The sequence below is a fragment of the Pteropus alecto genome, unplaced genomic scaffold (genome assembly GCF_000325575.1).
Source record: "Pteropus alecto unplaced genomic scaffold, ASM32557v1 scaffold164, whole genome shotgun sequence".
Lineage (NCBI taxonomy): Eukaryota > Metazoa > Chordata > Mammalia > Chiroptera > Pteropodidae > Pteropus > Pteropus alecto.
This window is the reverse complement of record NW_006439568.1, coordinates 6815769-6842750: the sequence shown is the minus strand read 5'-3', so window position 1 is coordinate 6842750 and position 26982 is coordinate 6815769. Positions and strand designations below refer to the sequence as shown.

The following is a 26982-nucleotide window of genomic DNA, read 5'->3' as shown; positions in this document are numbered from 1 at the left end:
AGAAAAAAGACCATTTAAATCCAAAAGGTCTCAGTTAAATAAAAGTGTACATTGTTCTCTGTCTAATCACACACTGTTTCTTTTGTTCTATTGTTGTAAAATTTTCACAATTTTCATTTGTACATGTGTATATTACATTGAACTTCCAAAATTGCTGATATCTACCAGTTTTTGATCTACAAAAATGATAGTTTCATACTCTTTAACATAATACATCAATCTGCAGACATTAATGTATTTTCATGCATCCCGAAATAGTAATGCAATAAAATGGGCTATTTTAAATACTAAAATAAAAAATAAGGTATGATTACATTATTTTCCTTTTCTACATATACACTGTAGTCACCCAACAATATAAAACTTTTTTTTTTGCTTCTTGGTGGCAACAATTCTATTGCTTGCTTTCTGTACCTATCATTGACTGCATTTGGAAACAAATTTAGTGCTATCCCGAGGTGATGAGAAGGTAATTTGGAGAGAGGTGAGAAGTAAGCTGGATTGAGAAGCAATGTTCACAGAAAAAAGTCTAACAATTGCACGAAATCTCCCGAGGGCTAACGCGAGTTCTCATGGTGTCCTGTCAAAGAGTTTTTCAAATCTCTGATTTCAAATAATAAAAATCGATGACCGACAATTCATTTAGCGGGTAGTCAGATGTTATGCTCTCTGTTGTACATCCCAGAAGTGTATAAACAGTGAAACAGTGGGAGGTTGGTAAGTTATATTACACCTCTGATGGCAGCTGTATATACAAGGTTAAACGGTTGAAGGTTCTTCTCTAGGATTTAACTTATTTTTAGTGCCTTAGGCATGAAACTGAATAAAGCTAAAAGGGGCGTTTTTCAGGACTCTGGGATAGCATTTTGTTAATTTCCTTAAAGTACTCAGAAAATATTGTCTTTGTAGAATAATGAGTACGACATTCTTCGTTTTCATTGTTATTGAAAGAGCCAAATAGAGAACCTTAGAGTTCTGGAAATTACTGGAAAACTTAAAATATCTGCTGTGTTCATGGTCTTCCTGATTTATACTGTGGGTAAATGACCAAAACAGACATGTAAGGAAGGCCACACTGGACTGAAGGGCTCTGCTTTCTGTACTTCCTAAAACAAGAGATTCCTCAGAGAGAGTCTTCTCTTCCCGTGGTCCTCAGGGGCTGCTCGAGTGGCGACTCTCTTGCCTTTTCAATATCCCAACGAGATCTCTTTCCTTGGCTTACAGAGGAAGTCCCAGCCCAGCAATACTTAGAAATTGATGAGGTGACGACAGACAGTTTCAGAGTGACCTGGCATCCCCTCTCTGTGGATGAAGGACAACACAAGTTGATGTGGATTCCAGTTTATGGTGGGAAGACTGAAGAAGTGAGTTGTCTGAAAATTAACCTGGAGCATTTTATCTGGAAGTGAATACCCACTGCTGCGTTTGAGTTGGTCTTCAAATAGATTGAGAATCCCAGAAGTAATTGGTATTTTGCATGGAGTTTTATAATGTCAGATCAGATGATTTAAAATGCACTTTTGCCCGTGTGTTATAAATCTTTTCAGGTTGTTTGACTTTCATAAATGACATTTATTAAAACTTCAAAATGCCCCTTTTGCAATATCTTAGTTTATTTGCTGAGGGGATTGAAAGGAATAAAGTCTGGTTTGACTTAAAAAAAAAAAAAGAATTCAATGGCCCTGTATTTTTTTTTTTTTTTGGAGTTCTTTATGCTTAGTTGTTTCTTGTTTCCACCTGTCTTATTAATTTTTTTTCTTAACTTTCTCCTGTATTATTCAAGCTCTTGCAAACATAGCCAAGGTTGTTATGAGAAGTGAGTGAGATAATATAGGTGAGATTTTTCTTTGAAAACTAAGCACCAACTGCTTTTTAGGTTATCCTTAAAGAAGACCAAGACTCACATGTCATTCAACACCTGGAGCCCGGAACTGAATATGAAGTGTCACTGTTGGCTGTACTGGATGATGGGAGTGAGAGTGAGGTGGTGACTGCTGTCGGGACCACGCGTAAGTTTTGGTTTGGCCAAGATGGACATCACCAGCTCCCACCATCTGTTCTGACACTCTCTGCACCCCACCAGGTTCTCTCCCAATCAGCCTTATCCTGGGGCTACAGATACTTTGGTTTCTCTTTGTCCCCCCAGAAGTCTTTCTGCATCTTCACCTTTAATGAAATCAACATCTGAAGCGTTTTTGAATTTTAGGCTATTATCACCATAAAGGCAGGGACCATATCTGCCTCGTTCACCATACTATCTCTAGTGCTTAGCGCAGTACTTGGTGTATTTTAACTGTACAATAAATACTTGCTAAATGGATCGATGGATGGATAGATGAAAAAATTTATAAATGAATGAATGAGCAAACAAACCTAGGGCAAACATGTCAACCAAGAGTTTATGGAATTTCCCAAGTTGATCTTGGTTCCAAGATCATGTACAAAATTCACTCGCTGATTCATTCATCCCTTCATTTTTAAAATATGAGGTATTAAACACATATTAAGTTTTCTTTGATTGGGTTTCCTGGAATTGCATTCTGAAACAAAATTGCATCCAGAAGGTTTATTGAAGAGTGTAGTCAGGAGATACATCTGTAAGGAAGTAAGGCTGGCTGGATGGGGCAGAGAGAAGCTAAAACTGAGTCCCCAGCTAATTCTGTTAGGAGTTCTAGACCTGGGATGACCCTTCTGAGTTGTCTCAGATTGAGTCAGAAGGGTTGTGCCTTTATATCTGCAGCCCCAGTCACTGGAGGTAGGCCACCCTGACAGAGTCCATGACCTCAGGCAAGGCAGTTCCCAGAGCTCTGAGCCATTGGCAACCAGTATTCCAGAGGCTGGTGGATGAGTATGTTGACCCCGAAGAGGGAATCTTGGTGGAGCATCACACAGGTGCTCCATCCACTGTTGCCCAGGGTGGATACAAGACTTAGGAGGTGCACTTCTGTTGTCCTCCTTGGCAGCCTGGTTTGACAGCCCCTTCATAGCCTGATTTCCAGCACTGACTGTTTAATTTCCTTGAATTACTATTGTGATGCCCCATTGTAAAGTAACCGGGAGGTTAAACAATTTTATAGGTTTAATTCAAATGTTTATATGAAGGCTGATATCTGTGATTAGAAACCTTAACTTCTTTGGGTTCCAGTTTTCTTAACTGCAGAATAGATATAACGTCTGCCTTACTTACGACTCACTTCTTTGCTCTTGCGCCCGTAGCCAAGGGGGTTGTGAGAAGCGAGCGAGATAATATAGGTGAAATTTTCTTTGAAAACTATAGAATGCTATACACAAATATATTGAGTTATTATCATTACAGTATTTTAAAGAGATGAATATTTTTTTTAGTTGACAGTGTTTGGACAGAACCAGCTACGACCGTAGTAGTACCTACCAGACCTGTGACATCAGGTAAGGACAAATAAAAGCCTATTTACCCATAAGAAAAGTTTGATTTAAAGAGAGGTGATAGTATCCCAGTTTTATTTATTTATATTATTAATTAGGAATGAGGCGTGCCAGGTCAAATTTCACTCCTCTCAGAACCTCTCGCCCTTTTCATACCCATAAATGCCAGTTGGTCTTCTAATCTACTAAACTCATCGTTACACCTCTATCTTTTCCACCTTTGTTTTGGATTCCCATTTAATCTTCCAGAGGATGTTAGCATAGCAAGCCCTAGAGCCTCTGCCTTCCTCTTGATCTCAGTGACTTTTCCTGTTGCTCTCGGTCGAGAATTATTCATATCATGGTTTCCTTGTGTTTCCGTGGGTAACTAAGACCTGGGTGGAGTATTGGTCTTCCTGTATCAGCTGTCTTCTCTCTCAGCTTAACTTTCCATCCCGTTATATACATCTCCCAACTAGCTGTCAGAGTCAATTAGGTAAAGCACAAGTTTGATGATATAATTTGTTTCCCTACCTAAAACCTTTCCATGGGTTTCTAGGTTCTTTGTCACCTGTTGATTGATTTATTCATTCGCTGATTCATTTGTTCTTCAGTTAATCTCTTTTAAGCTCTTCTTTGTGCCCCCAAATCTCTTTATCATAACACTGACATCTTTCCTGATTGGATTCTATTTCCCATTCTGGCCTTAACTATATTTTTCATGCTTTCCCCATTTCCTGCAGCCATCTAGAGCTCTCAGTCCTGAAGGTGAGACTTTGCCTTCCATTCTCACTGCCTGGTACCCTCCCCCTGTTTTGCCCAGCAAATGTCACTCGCCTGTCTCCTCTGTGGCACTTTTACTAGTTTCGTCAATTATTAATCACTGTTTATCTCCAGGACCTAATACAGTCTGACACATAGGAAAAGCTCAATGAATGTTTGCTGAAAGAATTAATTAATGAATGAAGAAAAGAAAGAGTCAGTAGAGATGGACAGAATGAAAAGAAGTCAGCACGAAAGGGAGAAAAAAGTGGGACAAATAAGAGAGCTGGCACCTTAGGATATGAGGAGGAATGTGTCAGAGGACGTAAGTGAAGGAGTTTGGACAGATATCAGTGAAAGGATAACATCCGTAGAGACAGCATGGTGAGAGGTTCGCGCTTTAACTGATGAGTGTTAAGGTGGAACGGGGGAACAGGTGAACGGGATGTGTGTTGGAGGCGGACCACGTCTGGCCCTTCACGTCTGCTTCTCCAGCTATGCACTAGTGTGAGGGTTTCCTGAGCATGCTCCTTGTGGGTTCCTCTTTCAGTATCTTAGTCCGATGGCTTCTTCCCAGTTCCCTTACTAGTGTGTATACAGATCTGATAGTTTTGAGGGATCCATGGTCTTAACTTGTAAGCATCTTTTAAATTCCATTTTGTTTGCTACCCGTAGGTCGCATGGCTCCCCAATAACCACTAGAGCAGAGTTTGTCCTTCATGTGGGTCTATGTTAGAGAGATACATTAAATGATACTTGTTGTCATTTCCAAAAATGGCCTCTGCAGCTTATTTTGGAATATGATGGGTTAAAAGATCTTTAATCCTTGGTTGTGTTTATTCCAGTTTTCCGGACAGGAATCAGAACCCTGGTTGTAGATGATGAAACAACTTCTAGCCTGCGGGTAAAATGGGACATTTCAGACAGCAGTGTGCAGCAGTTCAGGGTGACCTACCTGACTGCTCAAGGGGACGCTGCGGAAGAAGTGGTAGGAACGGTCTGTATAAATACAGCTTCCTAGAAACTGAGGCTTCCTGACTAACAGAGCTAACGAGGCATCTGCAGAGGTTCACGCAAGCTCTCCTGCTCACTTCTGGGGGACTCAACCATCTCCAGAAACTAATCTCATTTTCATTTAATCCAAACTTAACTTCTGGTTTCTCGATGACCTTTCTATCTCTAAAACTTTCTCCACATACAACCTACTTCAAGTCAGCAAAGCTTCCGAAGCTTGTACCTAGTGTTGCTTCTGCTGCCTTGACAACTTCTTAGAGCACTAAAGCAAAGCTGAGTCATAAATAGTCCGCCAGTCCACACAGTTGTCTTGTGTGTGTGTGTGTGTGTGTATTGAGAATCTGATAAAAACTTTTTAAGCAAAGCATACATGAAAGAACAAAGTGTTCTTAATAAAATGCCATCCATCAACAAACAAATTATAGTTTTCACTGACATCGGCTCATTTTGAGCAGAATTATAGTCATTTCTAATTTATTCTTAAATAGGAGTGTCTACATTAGGGGATTTAAATTTTTATATGTTGAGTTTTCTTTAAGTTGTTTCATCTAGATTTGTTTTTCTATATCAGAAACCTGGGTACATTCTTAGTCATGGCCTTCCCGTGTTTTCTTTTTCTTTTTAATTTAAACTTTTCCAGTTAGAGTTGGCATTCAATATTATTTTGTATTAGTTTCAGGTACACAGCATAGTGGTTATATATATAACTTATGAAGTGATCCCCCCGAATTATCTAGTATCCACCCGGCACTGTCCACAGTTATTACCATATTGGACTATATTCTTTTTTTTTCCCTACACTGTACCTAACATCCACGTTTTCTTAATTTACACTGTATCATTCCTTTTAGTCTGGAACCTGAAAATTGTTTCCTAGACCAGATAACTGCATTGTGCATCCAAAAGAAATTTTTCTTTTTTTTAGTCATGGAATATGCTTTATTTAGCCTCATCACTTACATTTCTTGTCTGCTTCTTTGTTTTTGAGACACTCTAGGAGAGAAATCTCCAAATTCATTATTGCTCAAGAATAACATTATTACCCTTCCTTCTTCTTCCTTACTTTAAAGCCTTTCATGGAAAATTATTTTTATTTATGTGCTTCTCTAAACAATTTTTCGAGACTAAAATTCTCTCAGGAAAGTACTTTATTTCAGGCTGTTAGAGGAATCGTTACAGAACACAATGATGACCCTGAGAATAGCCACATGTACTATGAATAGACAGAAGAGCCAGGACATTGGTCTAGGAGTACTTTTGGAAAGTTAATGGACACTTAAGCAAAATAGGTTGAATTATAAATTAACTCGGACCATAGATTTTAAATGATCCATGATTGGGAAATTCAAAAAACTTAAAACCATGCTTAACAATGGTAACTAAAGATACAATTTGGATGTTTTATTTTTCCTATTATTGTCCTCATATTTTAATTTTGTTTCTAAAAATGAGATCCATAAAAACTTCCCAGAGTGAGTTTCGCTTTCTGGTTTTTGTTTCTACTCTTTCCAAGAAACACATTAAGTTTATTGCTAAATTATTCTTGTTAATTTGGAAAGAGTAACAATTTAATCTCATGCACGCACTCGTAAGCTCTGCAAGGTAAAATAATAATAATATTTTCTTTGGGTTGTCTCTACATAATTTTCCCCTTGGTAGTTTCTTTCATTTTACACTGTTTATTTCGAAACACTTGGACAACCTAGATGAAGGAAAGAAAGATCAAACGTCTTAAACCACATGTGTTCCAGTTAAACAAATCTTTACTAAAAATGAAAAATATTGATAAATTCAGTGGTGATTATTTACTGTGCAGAAGTGTTTGCACTATACAGAAGAAAGTACTCTAGAATTTTTTAAATATCAAGCTCCTTTAGTAAATTCAAATTAAATTGGACGTATGCATACTTATTTTATGGGCATATCTTCAGGGACTCAACTGAGGATTGATTAATTGGGAATTTATATCTCAGTGTTTACTGCTATATAAATGTAATGTATTATTTTTGGGGATAGAAAGTGGGTGCATCTAGATTTAGATTATAAAACCAGGGTAGGACAGGCAGTTGCAGACCTCTATCAAAATTCAAGGGTCTTGAATTCCCACATAACAAATAAATGTCTTAAAATAATGATGTGTGGCCAGGAAAAACAGATGAGTAAAATAAATTACAAAAGTGATAAAGGAAATGTATCCAGATGAGAGACATACTTCTTACCATCTTTCCAAATTCTCCTTAACTGTAAAAGCTGACTAAATTTACTCTAAGAAATAAGATGGGGTATTGAAGTTAGAGGATAGTGTATGAGTATAAGATCGTAAACCAAAGTCAAACTTTAATACTTGTAAAACAAAGGGAATGAAATTTACTTTTCCAGTTTAGGTAAGCGAAGTACTTATATATTTTCTAAACATAATCAAATCTACCAAATATTTCCAATAGGAAGCTTTTGAACTCTTGGAAAGTAAAGCTACCTGTCAAATATTTCATAAGGATTTCCTTTCAGCTCTGCTCTGAAATACAGAGGCGCAGCAATGACATTGCTCTGAATTTTGTCTCACACGTCTTTATTTGTGAAAGGCTGATCAGGATTCTAGATTGTTCTAGAGCCTAGATGTCAAAATCCATCATCATGAACTGAATTCCAACTTGCAAGAAACTTATTCGGTAGGAGACCGAGCCGCGCTCTGAGCTAGAGCAGAGGTACTCAGAGCGCGGCTCGGTCTCCTACCGAGTAAGTTCAGAGGTTAAGCTTCAGAAACATTTATAGCAGCTAGATGTTGCTGCAACATCCGAGAACAGGCTCACTTTTTCTAGCAATTCTGTCTTCTTGTATTTCATAAAGACATTGGTCTTCGGTGGATTGGAATTAAAACAGTAGCACCAACATCATCGGGTCCTTTGCCCCAGATAGTGTGAGAATCCCTGTCTAGAAACAGAGCTCTATAAATGGGAATGCAACAAGACAAGATGCAGGGAATCCTCTTTCTACTGAGGGAACAGCTTGCTGGGTAGGATCCCAGCTGCTCTGAAGAGCTTTGGGCAATAATGGAGCCAGATATGAAGTTGCATTTCAGAACTAGTTAAATTTGCATCTCACTTAATTGTGAGCATCTTTTAGACAACCGTTTTATAAACAAAGCCATCACCTGCTATGCCCTCCAGCATCTGTTCTTGGTGGGAGCTCATTTTACCTTGCTTTGCGCAAACAAGCAGAGGCCAGGCAGAAGGAACTTTGCATACCCCAGAGGAGATTTATGTTTTATTCTTGGGAACGCGTTTAATTAGAGTAAAATGGTACAAGCAGGGTAGTCATTTGAAGTGGACCAGATACCCAGGATTTCGCTATGGCACCTTTACTCAATAGCTGTGTGGGCCTCGGTTTCTTCACCTGCAAAATGAATGTAATCATATTCCTTACCTCAAAGGGTTGTGGTGAAGATTAACTATATTAGAATACTTAGACTAGCACCTGACACATAATAATTGCCGAGTAAATGATGGATATTATTATAAACCACAGCAGCTACTTCCTGGCAAGTTAAATGGCTCCTCCCAAATGGTCCCAGTGCTTTTCAGTATATGCCACACTCTAAATTTGATTGGTTCCAAGGCCACGTGTTTCTCAGTTTGAAAGATGACCTTTTTTAAGGAGCATCAACGTGGGTGGTCTGCTAAACACACTGCTTCGAAGGAAAGCCCAGGCTCTCCCAGTGCTCCAGAGGAGTTCTATTTAGAAGAGGCAACCTAAAGGAAGCCGTGTTGATGGGGTAGTAATACAAGTCAGGGCAAACGCAGTTCTTCCTTTACAAGCTCTTTACGCCCGGATTGTCTAATTCATTCTAGAATTAAGTAAAGCTTCTTTATAAAACTCTCCCACCCAGGACCACATCATTACAACTCTGTATATTTAAATGTCTCTTTCCTATGAGAAGCAAAATCATATTAATCCAATATAAAAATCACTTAATTCAGATTTCCTCTTTTCCTATATATAAAAATAATTGCTTTTAGAGCTTAGCAATATCTTAGCAACAGCTGCTCTCGATTCGACTCGAGGCTTTCTAGGGCATATTCCATGATTTATAGGTTCCTTCTCTCATCCAGACATTGACAGCACAGCCCTTTGCCTGCTGGCATTTGAATCGCAAAGCATCTCCAGCTGTCCCAGTCTTGTGACTGCCTTAAACGCATTTGGGTCAGTTCTTACATCCTAACATTTTTCCAGCCGTGATTAAGCTCCTTAAATGGTCCAATATGTCAGCACTAACTGCTGGAGGGCAGACAGAAAGGTTTGTGGTTTTAGCCTTGAGAACACGTGGCTTTGCTGGTCCACATATTCTTCCAGGGATGCCAGAATTTGCTCTGAGTCACACGGTACAGTGCCCTGGTTGTGTGGTATCAGCCCCACTGCTGCACTTCATTTTTGCAGCCATTAGGGACAGAGTGATGGTGATTTTAGGGTGAGGAAGATGTCTTTTAGGAATAAAAAAGCCACAACATTTTTTAGTATGACTGGTAAATATGTTTCGATCTGGAAAACTCGGATCTAATGTGTGGTTCTATTGTTCTTGGCTAGCATCCATTCTTTTCTAAAATGCTAGGATTAGATTATCTCTGAAAAGATAAAGAATGGAAAGCTGAATTTTCAAGAGGATACTTAAGTAGAATCAAACATGATAAGCCTTCCGGGTTCTAGAATGAACAGTCCTAAGCCATGAACACCTGCTTTCCAAATAGGTGATTATTCTCTTTTCTGGGTACTTCACAGATGCTGAAATCATGTTCAGAATAAACTATTCTTCAGAGCCTAAGGACTTCTCATTTAGACGTTCAGCATTGATGGTCATCCACGAAGGGTCGCTCGCTGCGAGCGGAGTTTTGGAGAGAGAGCTTGTGCATGGGTGTTCTTATTTCTCATCACTCTCCAAGCATACCTCCTCGCTTTTGGTTATTTCAAAGTGCCTGCTGTCCTGCTCCATTAGTAGACCAACGGGAACAGAGGTCTTACTAAGCCGGTGGTCCTTTGCTTTTTTCGTGCAGGTTATGGTACCTGGAAGCCAGAACAATCTCCTTCTGAAGCCTCTGCTGTCAGATACCGAATACAAAGTGACGGTGACTCCCATTTATGATGATGGGGAAGGCGTCAGCGTCTCTGCCCCAGGAAAAACCTGTGAGTCAAACTTTCTCCCTGTGGATACTAGCTGACTAATTAATCAAAAATGCTCATCCCCTGTAATACACCTGAATGACACAATATACTGTGGTGAAAAGAGCAAAAGAGACTTGGAGATAGAAAATTTGGGTTTGAATTTGGTCTTCCACACTTTCAAGCTGTGTGACTTTGGGCAAGTTGCTTAAGTGCTCTGGGCTTCGGTGTTCTTGTCTGTTAAAGCCAAGACCTAAAAACAACTACATCTTACTCCTTCGGCATCTAATTCATCAGGAGTCCTGTTGATTCTCTAAAATGCATTCTACATGTCTGTCCATTTTCTCTCCACCCCATTCCAAGCGACACCCACTCTTGGCTCGTTTGTCATTCTCACAGCAGCCGGAGGAGCTTTTCAAAATATAAATTATTTCATGTGACGCCTCTGTTCCAAGCCTCCCCACGGCTTCCTACTGTACTCAGATAAAATCCCACATCCTGCCCAAGGCCCTATGTGACCTGAGCCCTGCCAATCTCTCTGATCTCCCCTCTAACGGGAGCCCCAGCCATATGTCCTTTCCTGCTCTTCAGTGGACATTTGAAGCTTGTGCCTGCCTTCGGACCTATGCACTAACTTCCTTCCATAAGGAATATCCTTTCCCAGACGTTTGCATTTCTGGCTTTTTCTTGTCATTTTGGTCGCAGCTGAATGTCATCTCCTCAGACTTTTCTGACCACCCATGCAAAGTCGCTCCCGCTCTCTATGATGGCATCCTTTTTAGTTTGTATTTTGTTTCGATTATGTCACGGCACTGTTTACTGTCTGATATTTTCTTGTTTGCTCATGTATTTGTTCACTGTCTGTCTCCTGTCCCTGGGTAGCAGCATCATGAGAGTCTAGGACCTCATCTGTACTGTTCATCTCTGCATACGAAACTCCAACAGCGCAGGGGAGGCTTCACGAAATATTTGTTTTACATAAATTGGCCGTGATGATCAACTGAGGAGTACGCATGAAAACCCTTGGTCAAACACTACAAAGTCTTAGCTGTCCTCGTTACCGTGTGCTTGTCTGTCCTTACGTGAAGACGTCTCTAGAACCTAATGGCTTTAAACGGCAACCATTTTATTATATCGTACCATTTCGTTGGTCGGAAAATTCGGCAACGCTTCCATTTCACATAGTATTGATTAAGGCCACCTGATGGCTGGACTAGTGTGGAGTATCCAGAACAGTGTCGCTCACATGCCCGACATCTTGGTGGGGATGCCTAGAAGGCTGGCCTCCACTGAGCTCCTCTCTCTCATGTGGCCTCTGAGCCTGTCCCTGTCATAGTTCTTACTGGCGACTCAAGACTGTAAGAGCAAGAGTTCCAAGAGGCGGAAAGCAGAAACTGTCAGCACAGTTAAGGGCTCTGCTTAGAACCAGTGCAGTATCACTTCCGCTGTCATCATTTGGTCAAGGTGGCCATAGACCTCACCCAGATTAAAAGAGAGGGTCACAGGCTGCACCGCCACTCAATGGGAGGAGAGTCAGAAAAACCGCACCCACCTTTAATCTACCACCATTACCCAGTGGTTATGTGTGGTAGCTGCAAAATGGTGACGAGGGCTGAATTCTGTACCTGGGCACCTAAGTATGGATTTTTCATGTAAGTGCACAAGTCATTAAAATTCTGTAGCTGCAGCCAGAAGCCCTGGCTCTGCTCAGCTGAGCAAATGGGCATAACCTCCTCATCTCATTACCTGCTGGCATCTCTCCATCCTCCCAGTGCTCATGCACTGAGTATCTCCACCCAGACCCCCACCAAGCCTGCAAGCTTTGCTGGAGGCCACTCAGAGTATTGTGAGCGCTAAGAGTTGCTAGTTATCCTCTCAGGGATGTGGAAGGAGAGAGGCAGGGGGAGGAGCGGAGCTGTGGGGAAGCCCCAAACTCGTCACTCTGCATCTACCCACGTACGCAGGCATCTCGACTTGATCTTGACTTGATCTACATATTGGAATTTATAGCATATTTGGGTATTGTGCTGCTGAATAAATGCTTGAAAACTACAGAGTTAAACAGCAATTAAAGAAAATTAAGTAGTGTTCGCCTAACATTTATGGAGCATCTACTACGTGCTTTTAAATACATCATCCTTTTCTGTCTTAAAGCCAGGTTGTTAAAAAAAGTAGGTAAGTTTGGTTTAAAATAAGCGTGATAAATTCCGAGTTGGTTTTGAACTGTGTTATTTAACTCTCTTATGTTCCGTAAAGTCACCATAAAGCCGCTACTCTGTCGGGGTCAGGGGAGGGAGAAGGAGGTGGGAAGGCAAAGGGGCACCCTCTAACTGCCAGTGCCCTGGGCTCAAAGGTGTACTTTTAACTTTTGTATGTTAAAAATCAGCATAATTTGTAAAAGAGTTTCATGTTGAACACACACATACACTCCCACAAATAAAAACTAAAGACTATTACTGTAGAAATATGACTTAAATCTCATCACAGAAATACCACCACATGTGACAATATCTACATAGTAAAATTATTTTAAAGTGTTAGTGGGTGGCCTACTTATTTTAAGCAGTGGTCAACATGACTACATTCTGTCACTAGCAAAGCGATAAGGACATTGGCTATCAATATGCACGATAGTTTACCAAGGACCTCCATGTAAATGGCTTTAATGTTTTGCTTAAAAAAATTGAAAAACAATGACATAAAATTTCAAACAGTCCAGGTAATATGAAGACGAAAGCAAAAATAAAATAATCAGAATCTTACCTCTGAGAATTACCACCATTACTACTGTGTGGTCGCCCTTCATACTGCTGAACAAACATGCTTCAATAGTGGGACGGAGTGGCATGTAGGCAGAAATTTTAATAAATACTTTAATAAACAGTTTTACTTAAAATTAGCTTAAGGGTAGTCTACGGCCATGCTACCCTGAACAAGCCCAATCCTGTCTGATCTCTGAAGCTAAACAGGGTCGGGCCTGGTTAGTACTTGGATGGGAGACCACCTAGGAAGACCAGGTGCTGTAGGTGTAAAAAATAAAAAAATAAGTGATTGTAAGCTGATAAGGTCCTTGCAATCTGTGAGGTCAACCAAGGGTTGCCTCGCCTAAAAAATAAAAAATAAAATAAAATAAAATTAGCTTAAGGGCAAGGAACCAACATGACATTGAATAAACTGTTGATCTTCAGATAAAAATGTTTCGCCACAAGTGCAATTATTTTCTACATATCTAATATTTAAAACAACTATGGACTCATCAAAGGCTTCTCACCATGTGTTTCAGTGTAAATATTTTTAACACTGTGAGAAGATATCTTAGATTTCGTTAACATCAGTGTAGTTTGCAAAGATGGAAACCATACAAAACCCCCTATTTTTTTCCTTTTCTCTCTTGTTTAGTACCACCCTCTGGTCCCCAAAACTTACGGGTCTCAGAAGAATGGTATAACAGGTTGCGTATTACGTGGGATCCGCCATCTTCCCCTGTAAAGGGCTATAGGATTGTCTACAAACCTGTTAGTGGTAAGTAATGCTTTTTAAAAATATTTTTATCACTATTAGGCATCTAAAATGTCTTTTAAGGTGAATTGTTTTTGTTCTGACTTTTTATCTATTTTTGGTTTTTCCATGTTTTAAGAAGTGAGAAGAATCTCTTACCTTCTTTGGGGAAAAAAAGCATTTTTAGTATGGTCAGTGTTAGAATGGACACTATCACAATGGTGATGTTATGACCGTACCTAAGAAATGAATGGGAATATTAATGAACAGAATACTTGCTAGCGTGCACTTGACCTACACACCCCAGACAAATAACCTGCCTAAGAAACTTTGACTCTCTTGAAATAGGATGTTTCTTGGCTCACTGGTTTTACAGGCTCTAAACATTTAGAATCTCTAAATTCTACCTCTAAATTCTTTGATTAATTGGGGAAAGTCTATTTAATAACTCACCATTTTGGGAACTATGTTGGGGTATAAAATTCATTGACGCCCTAAGATTGTAGTAAAAGGCTTTTCCACCAGCCTGTTAGCCACATGGACAAGGAGACCCCTCTTTTCTAATCACATCATTGTATCTCGGAGCAGGAGAATGACCTGTATGGGGCCATGAAACCCTTGGTCCAAACACCACTGGGGATGGCACCATGTGCACCTCCGCCTGTTACAGTGGCACTTTTATGAAGTTTGAACGGGAGACTAAAAATAGATATTATAAGGGTCTTCTCAGCATTTTGAACCAGGGCCTTCAGTATCTGCTGGTTTGGCAGAAAGGCATTCTTCAATTATTTTTCTTGATTTGGCAGGAAAATCTTAAAAACCTTCTTTGGGCCATTAAAAACTCTTTCTGCCCTCAGAAACTCCTTTAGTCCCAGGCTGTCACCTGAGATGTTGCTTTTACTTCTGTAACACTTTTCAGCCTTTTCTGTGTCCCATTATCTAGGTTCATAAAACTAAAATACCCAGCCTCCAATTTCTGCAGACAGACATCTCTATGCACCATGAAAATGAAATAGCAAGAATGTTCCATGGATGCACAAGTCTGTTTGAGACAGAATCCTTGGGATCTGTCACCATTTTTTATTTGTTTGTTTTTTGGTTTCTTTTTTTTCAGGCCTGAGACATGTGCTAATTCACAAAACAGCCTTGCTGAATTTGTTCTTTGGCCCATTTTGTAAACAGTGATCAGATTTTCTGAGGGAAATAGCTTTGTTTTAGGCCAGTAGTTCTCAGTCAGTGTAATTTTGCTGCCCGACAGAGATATTTTTGATTTTCACAACTCGATGCTATTGGCATCTTGTAGATAGTTAAGCATCCTACAAGTCACAATACCTCTTCCCCACTGCTCCAGAATAAAAATTAACCAGCCCTAAATGTCAACAGTGCTGAGGTTGAGAACTCCCATTTTAGGTCAAAAGGAAAAATTGTATGTGAACATTTGCATGGAGAGTTTGGGGCGTGGGAAAATCGCTACCGAAAAAACACATTCATAAAAAAATATATAAATATATTGTTGGAAGGGAAGTTCTGAAGTAAAATAATGAGTATTTTCGGAACTTGTCACTAACTCAAAGCTTTTAAAGAAAGAGCACATATGGAAAGAGGCAGGAGGTAAGTAAATTGGTATAGGACTTAGCAAGAAATGTTTTTAATGCTAAATCAAAGATTCCACTGAGTTGAACCAGATAGAGGAGAAAAGATAAAAGCCCAAAGAAGCCGGCTGGTCAACGACCTTGAAGTAAGAGTGTCATCTGTCTGGTCTTAAAAATTATTAAGAGGTGTGGATAGTGGTAACACACATTCTGCCCCACATGTGGCGAAGCATGGCATGGTGTCCATGATAAAATTTGTTGCTACTGACACGTGCACGCCTGCTGGTGTCAAAGCTGGGTGTCTGAGAAGGGCAATTGAGAATGACTTCTCAAAACCTATGGCAACACTGTAGGTCCACTGCAAAGGCCTCACAATATGGTTGACAGTGGATTGTGAGGCAGGCCAGCTTCATTGACCAGCACTAGGGAAATCACCACATCTGAAAAAAGGACTGTGTCCCTAGGGAGAGGCCTGGCATGGTAGTCAGGTACGTAAGTCTTAGAGCTAAATGGGGCTGGATTCGAACCCCAGCTCTTGTATAATCCTGGGGAACCGAAAAAAAAGAAATAGTTGAATAGGTACAATACACTTCAGGAGTGTTTCCAATTTTTCATCTTCTGTTATAACTGACATACACTCTCTCTCCGTTAGTTGCTGGCCCGACACTGGAAACTTTTGTGGGAGCTAACATTAACACCATTCTCATCACAAACCTCCTCAGCGGCATGGACTACAACGTGAAAATATTTGCCTCCCAGGCCTCAGGCTTCAGCGACGCTCTGACAGGCGTGGTGAAAACACGTAAGACTGATGTCCTGTTGCCTCAGGCCCCACATGCGGTTTTGCTTCATCTTGATGGTTTGGTTTTTCTTTTCCTCAGCATCACCCTTTCTGGACGGTGTTTCGTGGAAAGAAAGGTGTTCCCCTTGCTCAGGGCTGTCGCTCATAGTCCTGGTTGGCAGGAGAACATCAGAGCCTGGCCTTCAACCATACTTGATGGTCATGGGCAGGAGTTCCCTCTGCGAAGTCTTTGTTGGCATTTTTCAAATTAGGTGAAATTTTCCAACCACCATGTAGCCTGACACAGCCAAGACAGTCAAAGTTGGGCCAAAGGGGAGTTTGCCTTTTTTCCAAGACTTCACCCCTCCTCCCCTTACACACACACACACACACACACACACACCACACCCTAAAAGATACATACACCGCTCTGAGGACTTCCTTCTCTACCTTTTAAGGGTTTCTGCGCACACACACGCCACCCTAAAAGATACATACACCGCTCCGAGGACTTCCTTCTCTACCTTTTAAGGGTTTCCGCTCTGTCCACACACCATCTGGGATTTCTCATTGGCATATCTGACTCCCAGACACCCACAGCATAATATAGTGTTTTCCAAAATCCAGCATGTATATTCCATATTCTTTATGTTTGTTATACTTCCGTACCATCTGCTTAATATTTCTTTAAACCAACCTACAGGGTTTTTTTTTTACTTAAGTACTTTCCAAAATCCACGTAATTACTCTAAACAGAGAACCAGCGTTTTTAATACACATTAAAGGTAATTCAGAAATGATGAAAATAAAAATGGTTTGGCTTTGTGCCCATGAAAATCATCCCGAGTCCTATCAACAGTACATGCCCCATACCTGAGAACGATAGTCACGGTATCATCAAAAGTAAAAGCCTTAAATCTGCTACGTATTAGTTATGGCCCCAAGCAAATTACTTAACTTCTCCGAGCCCAAGCTTTCTCCATGTTAAAACGAAGATAATAATAACCATATATAGAGCGATTGTGAGGATTAAACGATGTGTAAAAAGTGTCTATCAGATGGCAAGCGCTCAACAAAACCACTATTATTGTAATAATTGTGCTTTATGCCCTTGGCCCATATCTCACTCTCATCCCTAATCAAAGAATCTTATAGATGCAATTATGTAAGAATGGGAGATATATATATATATATAGATATATATTAAAGCAGACCCCAAGTTGCCTATATTTGGCCACCTACATTTTATATAGAGCCAACCTTTTATTAGGGGAGGCTTTCTAAGTTTTCTTTAATGGAATATCTTGAAGTCTTAAAATCTGGGTACAGAATCAATTTAATCTCAAAAGAAATAGTTCGTGACTTCAATAGACCTGTGGCTGTGGCCTGTGGTTCTGATCTCATTCCTGGCTGTTGCAATGATACTCTCCTGGGCACTCCCATAACCGCCCAGTAGTTTCCCTCTGCTGTGCTATAGTAGCAGCGGTTCCCAGCCTCCTTTGGCACCAGGGACCAGTGCTCCTATGAGAATCTGATGCCTGATGATCTGAGGTGGAACTGAGGCGGTGACGCTAGTGCTGGGCAGCGGCTGAAAATATAGACGAAGCTTCGCTTGCCCGCCGCTTACCTCCTGCCGTGCAGCTCAGTTCCTAACAGGCATGGACCCCTACTGGTCCACTGTCCAGGGGTGCGGGACCCCTGTACTGTAGCAATCCCACAGTCCTTCCTTAGGAACACCCTAGAATCCCCTGTGCATTTCCCCACCCTCTATATCCTCTCTCCTCTAGTTTATCTTGGTTTTCCTCTCTCAATTACTCTTTCTGTCTGTGGCATTTTTTTCTATCTCTATGATTTGGTCTCTCTTATTCTTTCTTGTCTCCTTCTATCCACCTTTCTCTACCTCTTCCTTCTGTTCCATCCTCTTCCGTCCTTTAAGAAACATAGTATTCTAAATAATGTTAAAAGATTTAGAGTATTAACTTGTTATATATTCTGTCCTTAAAGTAAACATTAGATTGGCTTATTATTTGTTTTCTTTCTTTCTCCCAAGCAAAATAAAACTCCATGCAATTGCAAATAAATTAAGATGTTTTTTAAATTTAGTGTTATATAAATCATTATTGATTTCCTTTTTTTGATGGGGAGAGGGGTTGTTTACTTGGCCTTAGGATAAAAGGTCTTCCTTCTCTCATCTAACAGAAAAGACGATGTATGTGAATGTATAAGTTGTGATTAGACAAGATTATTTTTACCATCTTGAACAATAATTTTAGGTTATTATTTTTATTTAATGAGGTAGCTGTAAGAAAGGGAGATGTAAAAGAAAATGATATAGGCAAGAGAGTCAGAGGTCATAAGAAAAAGTAAATATTATTAATTTTCTGCTTTCTGCTTGTTCTAAATGAGAAACATCATATGTAGCCTTGGAGAAACAATATTTTTACTGCTTTACAAAAAAACCTTTTGGTGAATCATTTTTGAATATTACAGCATTCTAAAATTAATAGAAATCTAGGTATTTTTAAATAATTTTTTGTTATCTGCATTAAATCTTTTATTTTTAAGTTTTCAAAAATTTGTTAATTCTCATTCAATCATGTTTTGAAGGCCAGTCCTTGTGAAACTGCTCCTGTTTGAGCAAGACTTATATTTTGCCTACTTTGTTCTTACCTTTTATTTAAGCCATCACTATCTTTCAGTGGTTGATAAGTACGTATTGTATTCAATTTTTTATTAAGGTATATATAGTAATTTTTGAATATTTAGAAAACACAAATAGAGAAGATTGAAAGTCACCCATAATTTCACCATTCATTGCATCTAGTCTTTTTCTTCTGAATATGTATTTTTTTGTTTACAAATATAAGGCAGAATGTGTAATACATAATGTTTTGCAACTGCTTTTTCATGTCATAAAATAATTATCTTTTGTGCAATAATTTATTATAAGTTGATAGTCCACTTCTCACTAAGGAACCTTGAATTTGAATTTTACCATGTTAAAGTTAATTTCAGACTTGGGAACATTCATGGTATTATCTGCAATGTGACATAGTATGTTTTTATTTCCTTACAGTGTTTTTGGGTGTGACCAATCTTCGAGCAGACCAGACTCAAATGACCAGCTTGTGTGCTCAGTGGCAAGTTCACCATCACGCCACTGCCTACAGGATAGTTATAGAATCCGTCCAGGGTAGGTGCAGTTATTCATGTCTGTTTTTGTCAAGCACTAGTGTACTTGGTTCTGTGCAAATCACTGTGGAAAACATCCACATAACATTAGACAAGAGCCCTCTCGTTGAGGAGGCCTTATTGCGATGGCATGCTTATTTTGGTATTTGCTTTGTGGGGGTCTAGGTTTGATGTTAATGTTTTTCTTAGTGATTGTTTTTACTTTTGGGGATAATTGGTGAAGAGCACTCTCTCATCCAGGAGATGGTATAATATACCTATGCCACCCAGGGCCGGTTCTGCAACATTATAGTTCTCAAGTGCATCTACAACTTGGGACTTTGTTTCAAAGTTGAAACCCTAAAAATGTTGGCTTATTTTTATTAAAATATCAAGAATGACAACAAAAAAAAGCTGATTCCCAAAAAGTGAGTTTCTAGGAACTCTTAATCCTCTTTTCATATTATCAGCATGGATAATATTCAGAAGATGAGGTCAAATAATGAAAATTAATAGGATTTGTAATATTAGTAGAAAAGGTACATCTTGTTATGTCATAGGAGACACCAGAGAATCTCAAATGAATTTTTTAATCTTTCAAACTTGCTAATGAAATTGTTAAAATATTTTTTTCTTTTTGGACAAATGATCATAGTTTCCTCATTAAAAAAAACAGAAAGAGTTAATTTGATGGGGGTGGGGCCTGGATAGGACTGGGTTTAGTAGCTTATAGTCCTGGCTATAACTACATTTAAAATCACAGTTTCGATCCAATCCAGAAGGTGGAAAGCACAGTTTAGTAGAGTGCTGAGAGCATTTGGAAAGAAGCTGAGAATATGACAATAGAATATGAGTGACACCAGAAGAGGTTGTGCCCACCCCAACCAAAGCATTGTCTCAATAGACATGCTCAGCCCCTAATTCCTTGATTCCCTGTGTGTGACCTCATAGGAGCCCTTTTAGCCTGACATTGGCTAAACATACGGGAGTGGCTTTAACTTGGAATGAACACTGAGAAAGAGAAAGTCAGGACAAGTCCCACGGATTTTTTGGTTGTATTTAATATGATTTATGAGATGCTTAAGCAGAAGTAGATGAAAGATCTGCAACTATTTAAGAAATAATTATAAAATCTTGAGGAGTTATGTTTTATATATCTTTAAAAGACTAGCTAAGTCAGTTTAATATGAAAGAGTTGACATTTAATGGTATTTGCTAAGCTTTAAAAAAATACTAAGTATAAAAATCGCACTCCCAAACGACCCCCCAAGACTTTCATCTTTTTATAATGTCTAAGATGTTGACATGAAGGGATATGTCCTGTGGATAGTCATTGTCTTTCATAAAAATTTTAATTATGTAAGTTGACATAAAATTCTTTCAAAACTGGCTTATCGGTGGAATTGGTGAAATCCTTAAGTATTTTTTAAACTTTTAGTTTAGCATATTTGCAAAATAACATCGGGATTCTGAGAAGATATGATTTATGTGACTGATAGCATTGACCTGGTTATCTAAAACCTCAATAAGCTCTTTCCGAAGCCAAGATTTTGCTAGCAAAAAACATGAGTCCACACTTCCTTCTTATCTTCAAGTTAACTTGTATTCCTTCGGTATTATTTTCAGGCTTCCCAAAACCTCTTTAACAGATCCTCAGTAGTTTCAATTAAACAAGAGTGAACAAAGTGTTGTTCAGTTTATTTTCCACCAACATTTATAGCTGAGAGATTTAGGAGCCCAATTAGCCTACATCTCATTTACATAGTTGTTAACTGAATATTATTAATCAACTGGACAGCAACAGATTCTAATCGAAAGCTTCGAAAAGGGTGGGAGTGAGTAGGAATCGTAGTAGGGAATATGTTTAAATATTTTAACTTACACAGTTTGGGTCAAGTAATAGTTTTTCTACTTGGAGTGGGGAAGAATTAGGCTGAGTTTCTTTCTTTTTGACCCTTGTACTTCCTTCAACCATTTTTCTTACCCCTACATCTCCCCACCCCCACCCCATCTGACAACCACTAATCTGTTCTCTATATCTGTGAGCTTGGATTAGGTTGAGTTTGTTTATATTACAGAGAAATGTAATCATCATCCTAACCACGGCCTTCAAAGGACCTGTGGTCAGATGTTCATTTTTTTATGAGCAGATGGGTTCCAGAGCCCCAGTTGTTTTAGCTCTGTAATATCTGCCATTAGCTACATAAGTTGCCTCTGGAGAAAGTTTAGTCCTTGCACACCAGAGGAAATCCTAGAGAGAAGTGAGACCTAATTCATCCATGTGACAGAGGAGAGCTTTCTCCCAGGGTGACTTATTTCTGAATACCTCTGACAAATTCTTATTCTTGACAAGTAATTTTTTCCAGATTTTTAAAAAGCATACTCCCCATGGTCTGGTCATGTCACTTGTATTCTGAGATGTAGTCAGTGGAGAGACCTCTGTTCTAACCACAATTGCTAGTTACCTTTCTTCTCTGGACTTAAGTTTCTCTAAAATTACTCCTTTTGAGGCTTTTACCTGATGTAATACCTACAAATTTCCAAGGTTTTTGTGAATAAAGTAGCTAGGCTGTGTTATTTACATTTGTTTGTTTGTTTATAAATGGCAAAAAAAAAATGAAAATAAAAAGAACTTAAGCAAAAGAGTCAATTTATTGGCTAATATACTGAGAAGTTAAAAAGTACCTGGACTCAGCACATCGGGATCTAGGTGTTCAGTGTCATTGAGATTAAGTCTCGCTTCATCCTCTGCCCTGCTCTGCTCGGCTTTCATCCTCAGCCAGATTCTTTGGGTTGGCCCCAGTCAGACCCAGAATTACATTCTCCCAGCTTCCAGCTTAACAGTCTTCATGAAAAGAGAGCTTCTCTTTCTCAATAATTCGAATGGAAGTCCAGGAACAGAGTCATAGTGGCTCAGTTTGTGTCAGATGCCCCTAAATCTGTCCTTGAGTTCAAGGGTATGAAATAAACTGGTCAGACCTGGTTGCTTCCCATCCCTTTTTGTGGAAAAGGAAAGAGGGTTGTTATTCAGTCCTTCCTAAATCATAAAGTCCAAGAGTAGAGAAGAACAGATTCAAAGAAAAAGAGATTAGGTGCCAGATAGGCAAAAATAACAGATGTCCTCTATCCATGTAAATATTATGAATATTATGACATTTTTCATAGCCAAGACCAAAAAAAAAAAAAAAGTTTACCAGAAGGATAAAGTCCTCTCAGGAGAGACTGAAATAAAATCTGACTTTGAGTCAGTCATTCATTTGCCAAAATTAAATTGTAGGCTTTTGGTTAATAGCAGGATAAACCAAAGTCAGAGACTTTTGGTTGTTTTTGGGTAACTCAGAACCCCATGAGAGCCTCCCTTAGTTCTGTGCATGCTCTGCAGTTCTGTGTCTCTCTCCAGCTGTTTTGAGTTGACTTGGCACCCGAGATTGAATATGGCATTTCCCTTCAAATTCATGTATTTATACGCCACCTAGGCCAAAATACTGTATTCCCTCCCTCATCTCCATACCTTGGTAAATTTCTTTCTAGACTGCTTTTAAAAAGTTTCAAAGGATGACCAACTTGTCCTCCATCTTTAGGTGCTGAAATGTCAATTTTGCAGTATCAGCCATTACCACAGAGAAAGGATTGCAGTATAGCGGAGGGCCTACTTTACCAACACCAGATCCTACCCGCCCCCACCCTGTACCCCCAAAGATCACATGACACCAAACCTAGTCTCAGGAGTAAACTTTTTGAAGCAGCAACATTATCATTGAGTATTTGAGAGGCATGGGGGATGGAAGGATTTATACCATAAAATCCCAGCAGAGTATCCTGGATCCTGGGATTCTTTGCTTGTGGATTCAGTAACTACCCAGGGTATTTTGGTGAGTCAAGTTGGTAGCATCATTATCAGCTTGACAATAACTCAGATACCGTATAGTTTTGCTTCATAAGAATGAATGCACGAAGATAGAATTTTTTCAAGTGTTACAAAGAAATTAATTCCCTGCTTTTGGCTTAAGCAGTTGAGGAAATCAGTCATTATTTGATCAGTGTAAATGTTTTTAGACCTGTATTACACATGCCAAAAGCAACATGGATACACCCCATTCATGTAACCCCTCTCCGTAGTATTGAGAATCAAACCATACTGTTCCCCATTAATTTTACAGTGACTATTCCAGTTTTCCAAATATACGTAGATTTTTTTAGGCAGTAAAAACCATCTATAAAGTACATGGGTATCCACAAGACATAGAGGAGATGACAGAAAAGCATTTGTAGACTCAATTCCAGGAGAGTCCCTGGAAACTTTTATGGAGATAGATAAATGTGATTACTTATGCGTAGGATTTAGGAAATGTTTGTATTATAGGTAGTTCGCAGGAGCTTGCAAGAGGCTCCAAAGTTGTGGTTAAGGGTTAAGAGAAAGAAACATCTACTGTGAGATCTGAGCCAGACTGACCTTGGACATCAGCAAAGCAGAGAGCAGGGCTACTTACATTTTTCTTAGAATTAACTCCTTTCACAGCATACATAAGCTCACAAACACCTTAACAATATTTTCATTTCATCATTTTGCAAAATATATGATAAAGAAATTAATGACGTATACCTTTATTCATTCTGAACAAATATATTACCAACACTTATATTATAATGTTCACTTTTAAAACTCTTTGATATTCACAATTATAACAGTAAATTTTAAATTCCACTGAACAGATGGTTTTAATTTATTTATGTTTTTAAAAATCAGGATTTGTCCATAGACAAAAATTTAAATGGCATGTCATGTTTCTTCTGACATATGTATACTGTAATATATATGTTTTGTTCCTAAATTTAAAATATAGATTGAAATTTAATAGGTATTATACTTTCATAATAGGCAAAAATTAGCATTTAACATTAACTTGAAAAAGCATCTGGTCTGTTTTTATGTTTTATATATATTGTTTATATTTAATAAACTGCAAATAACATTTTAAAGTTCTTTTTAACAACTAAATAATATATGTAATGTATTTAATCAATACAGATTTTTAAGTTTTACCATTTTTATTTCATTTTCTTAAATGATTTTTTAATTTTTTAATTACAATGTTATTGACTATATTCCCTATGCTGTACTCTACATCCCCATGACTATTTTAAACTGCCAATCTGTACTTCCCAATCCCTTCCCCTTTTTCACTCGTCCCTCCAACCCCAATTCCATCTGGCCATGACTATTTTATAACTGCCAATTTGTACTTCCCAATCCCTTCCCCTTTTTCACTCATCCCTCCAACCCCAATTCCATCTGACAGCCATCAAAATGTTCTCTGTATCCAGGAGTTTGTTTCTGTTTTGCTTTTAACACTGGTTTTTAAATTTCTAGAAATAAAGCTATATAAGGCTTTGACGAGATGGGTACAACTTGTGGGTCAGATGAAGATCAATCTAGAGGGAAATTTGCATAATCGTTTTTTCATGGTAGCAGTGATTCTCCCTTTTAACCAATTATGTGATATAATACCTCAAGCTAGTATAATTCATTCTGGAATTTTCTGATTAAGCCATGAATATTAAGCATTTTAGAAACAAATCATCTACAGATGACTGTTTTTTTAAAAAAACATTTCTTACATGTGTATTTTATTGTGTTTTTGTTATAGATACACAAAAGCAAGAATCTACTGTGGGTGGAGGGACAAGCAGGCATTGCTTTTATGGACTTCGGCCTGATTCACAATATAAAATCAGTGTTTATACAAAGGTTCAAGAGATCGAGGGACCCGGTGTCAGCATAATGGAAAAAACACGTAAGTCAAGTGTCTTCTCGCCTGATCCCTATCTCCAGAACAGTTGTTAGGCATCCTGTTTTGGTTTGAAAACCTTATTCCATTTAGAAAAATATTAGCTATTGCTGCCTGGGAAGATCTGTAATATAAGTTTTGTTCCTCTTATCCAGTCCCAGAATTTACTGCATATGGCCCAGTGATGTCGTCCGTATGTTTTTTCCCATCCCCCATAAGCTTCACAAGGCACTATAAGGCAGTATGATGGCAAAGTGCTTGAAACAATGACCTATATTGTGATCTGTATCCATAAGGAACATTTGCGGTATGTGGAGTGTGAAATGAAGCTTAAGGACCGGGTCCTGACATTAAAATAATGGCATTTTACCACAGCCATGCAGGTGGGCATGGAGCCAACATGTTCCAACTGGCTGACCCTAGAGTTATTGCCTACTTAAGAAGCTTTTGCGTTTTTTCCAAGTTGGCTGCAGATCTGATGCACTGAAGGGGAAGGCAAAGTATAAAATTAAAACAAAGCACTTTTGACATGTTCTAAAGAGCAAGGAGGGTGTCAGCTTCTTGGAATGGCGTTTAATTAAGGATTCCTGACCCAGAGGCCACAAACATTAAAATGGTTTGAATCGTAATGAATTCTGGGGGACATTTCTGTGCTTACCTCAGAATCTTGAACTCGAAATCCCTGAGGATTTGTGTCTGACTAGGTAGTGGGCAGTGGGCTTTCTTGGAAGCCCCTCTATCTTTTAGCTGACATTTAGGAAGTTTTACTGCTTATATATGGGTCTTTCAATGGATCTGGGACATACAGAAAGAAATCATCATCAATGTGTGACTTTCAAAAATAGAAAGTCAAGATCTAGTAAATTGAATCACTAAATTTTTTTCTAATATACTTTATTTCATAACACTGAAATAGTCAACATTTTATATTACACACATATTTTTGAGATATAATTATATACCATAAAATTCACACATTTTAAGTGTTCAATTCAATACTTTTTAGTACTGAGTTGTATAGCCATCACTACAATCCAATTTTAGAATATTTTCATGGACCCAAAGAGATCTTTTGTGTCCATTCACAGTCAACCACTTGTCCTATCTTCAGCCCCAGGCAATTTACTTTCTTTTTTCTTTTTTTATGCGTTTGCCTTTTCTGGACATTTCATGGAAATGAAAATATATAATATGTAATCTTTTGCATCTGGCATCTTTCATTTAACATATGTTTTTGAGGTTTATTCATGTTTTAGTTTGTTTCTTTTATTGCCTATTAGAATTCTGTTTTATGGATAGAGGATCACATAATTTTAGAGTTATTAGAAGCCTGGTAGTACACAAGATTTAGAGTCAAATAGGCTCAGTTGGGGCCCTTTCCAGAATCATGGCCTTGGGCGATTCAACATTTCTGAGCTTACGTTTGCTTATCAGTAAAATTAAATACCTAATCTCTTGGCACTAGTGGTGGTGGTAAAGATCCAGTGAAAAACAATCTGTTGAACAGCTTTTCAGGTTGTATCTTATTGAACAAGTGCTTTTTGTCAACACTTGGAAGTTACAAAGTGATGGCCATGGGGTCAGATATGTTTTCTCTGGGATACACACACACACACACACACACACACACACACACACACACACAGTTTTATATAGTTTTAAAGTGTTTTGAAAATTCAAAAGCTCTGACAACACATATCCCCATGGTGCCAATCTGCTGGAACCAAGCAACTGCTGTTTCTTTTAGATAGTGTCTGTGCTCTCAAGTTAGCTCCTGCTTAATGTTTAGGCTAGTTCTTTGCTCATATTCATTACTTGCCTGACTTCCGAGCATTTGAGT

At 38.7% G+C, this 26982-nt stretch overlaps 1 protein-coding gene and 1 pseudogene across 1 annotated transcript in view; both read left to right on the top strand.

The window, feature by feature from the left end:
• The window catches only part of COL14A1 (collagen type XIV alpha 1 chain), a 196094-nt gene that overhangs the window by 80540 nt on the left and 88572 nt on the right, over positions 1-26982 (top strand). Inside the window, 9 exon segments of the mRNA XM_015592952.1 lie at positions 1225-1364; positions 1877-2009; positions 3346-3408; positions 4992-5143; positions 10206-10335; positions 13711-13833; positions 16054-16203; positions 19259-19375; positions 25002-25148. Coding sequence (XP_015448438.1) covers positions 1225-1364; positions 1877-2009; positions 3346-3408; positions 4992-5143; positions 10206-10335; positions 13711-13833; positions 16054-16203; positions 19259-19375; positions 25002-25148 — 1155 coding nt within the window.
• LOC112483618 lies at positions 13222-13340 on the top strand (annotated as a pseudogene).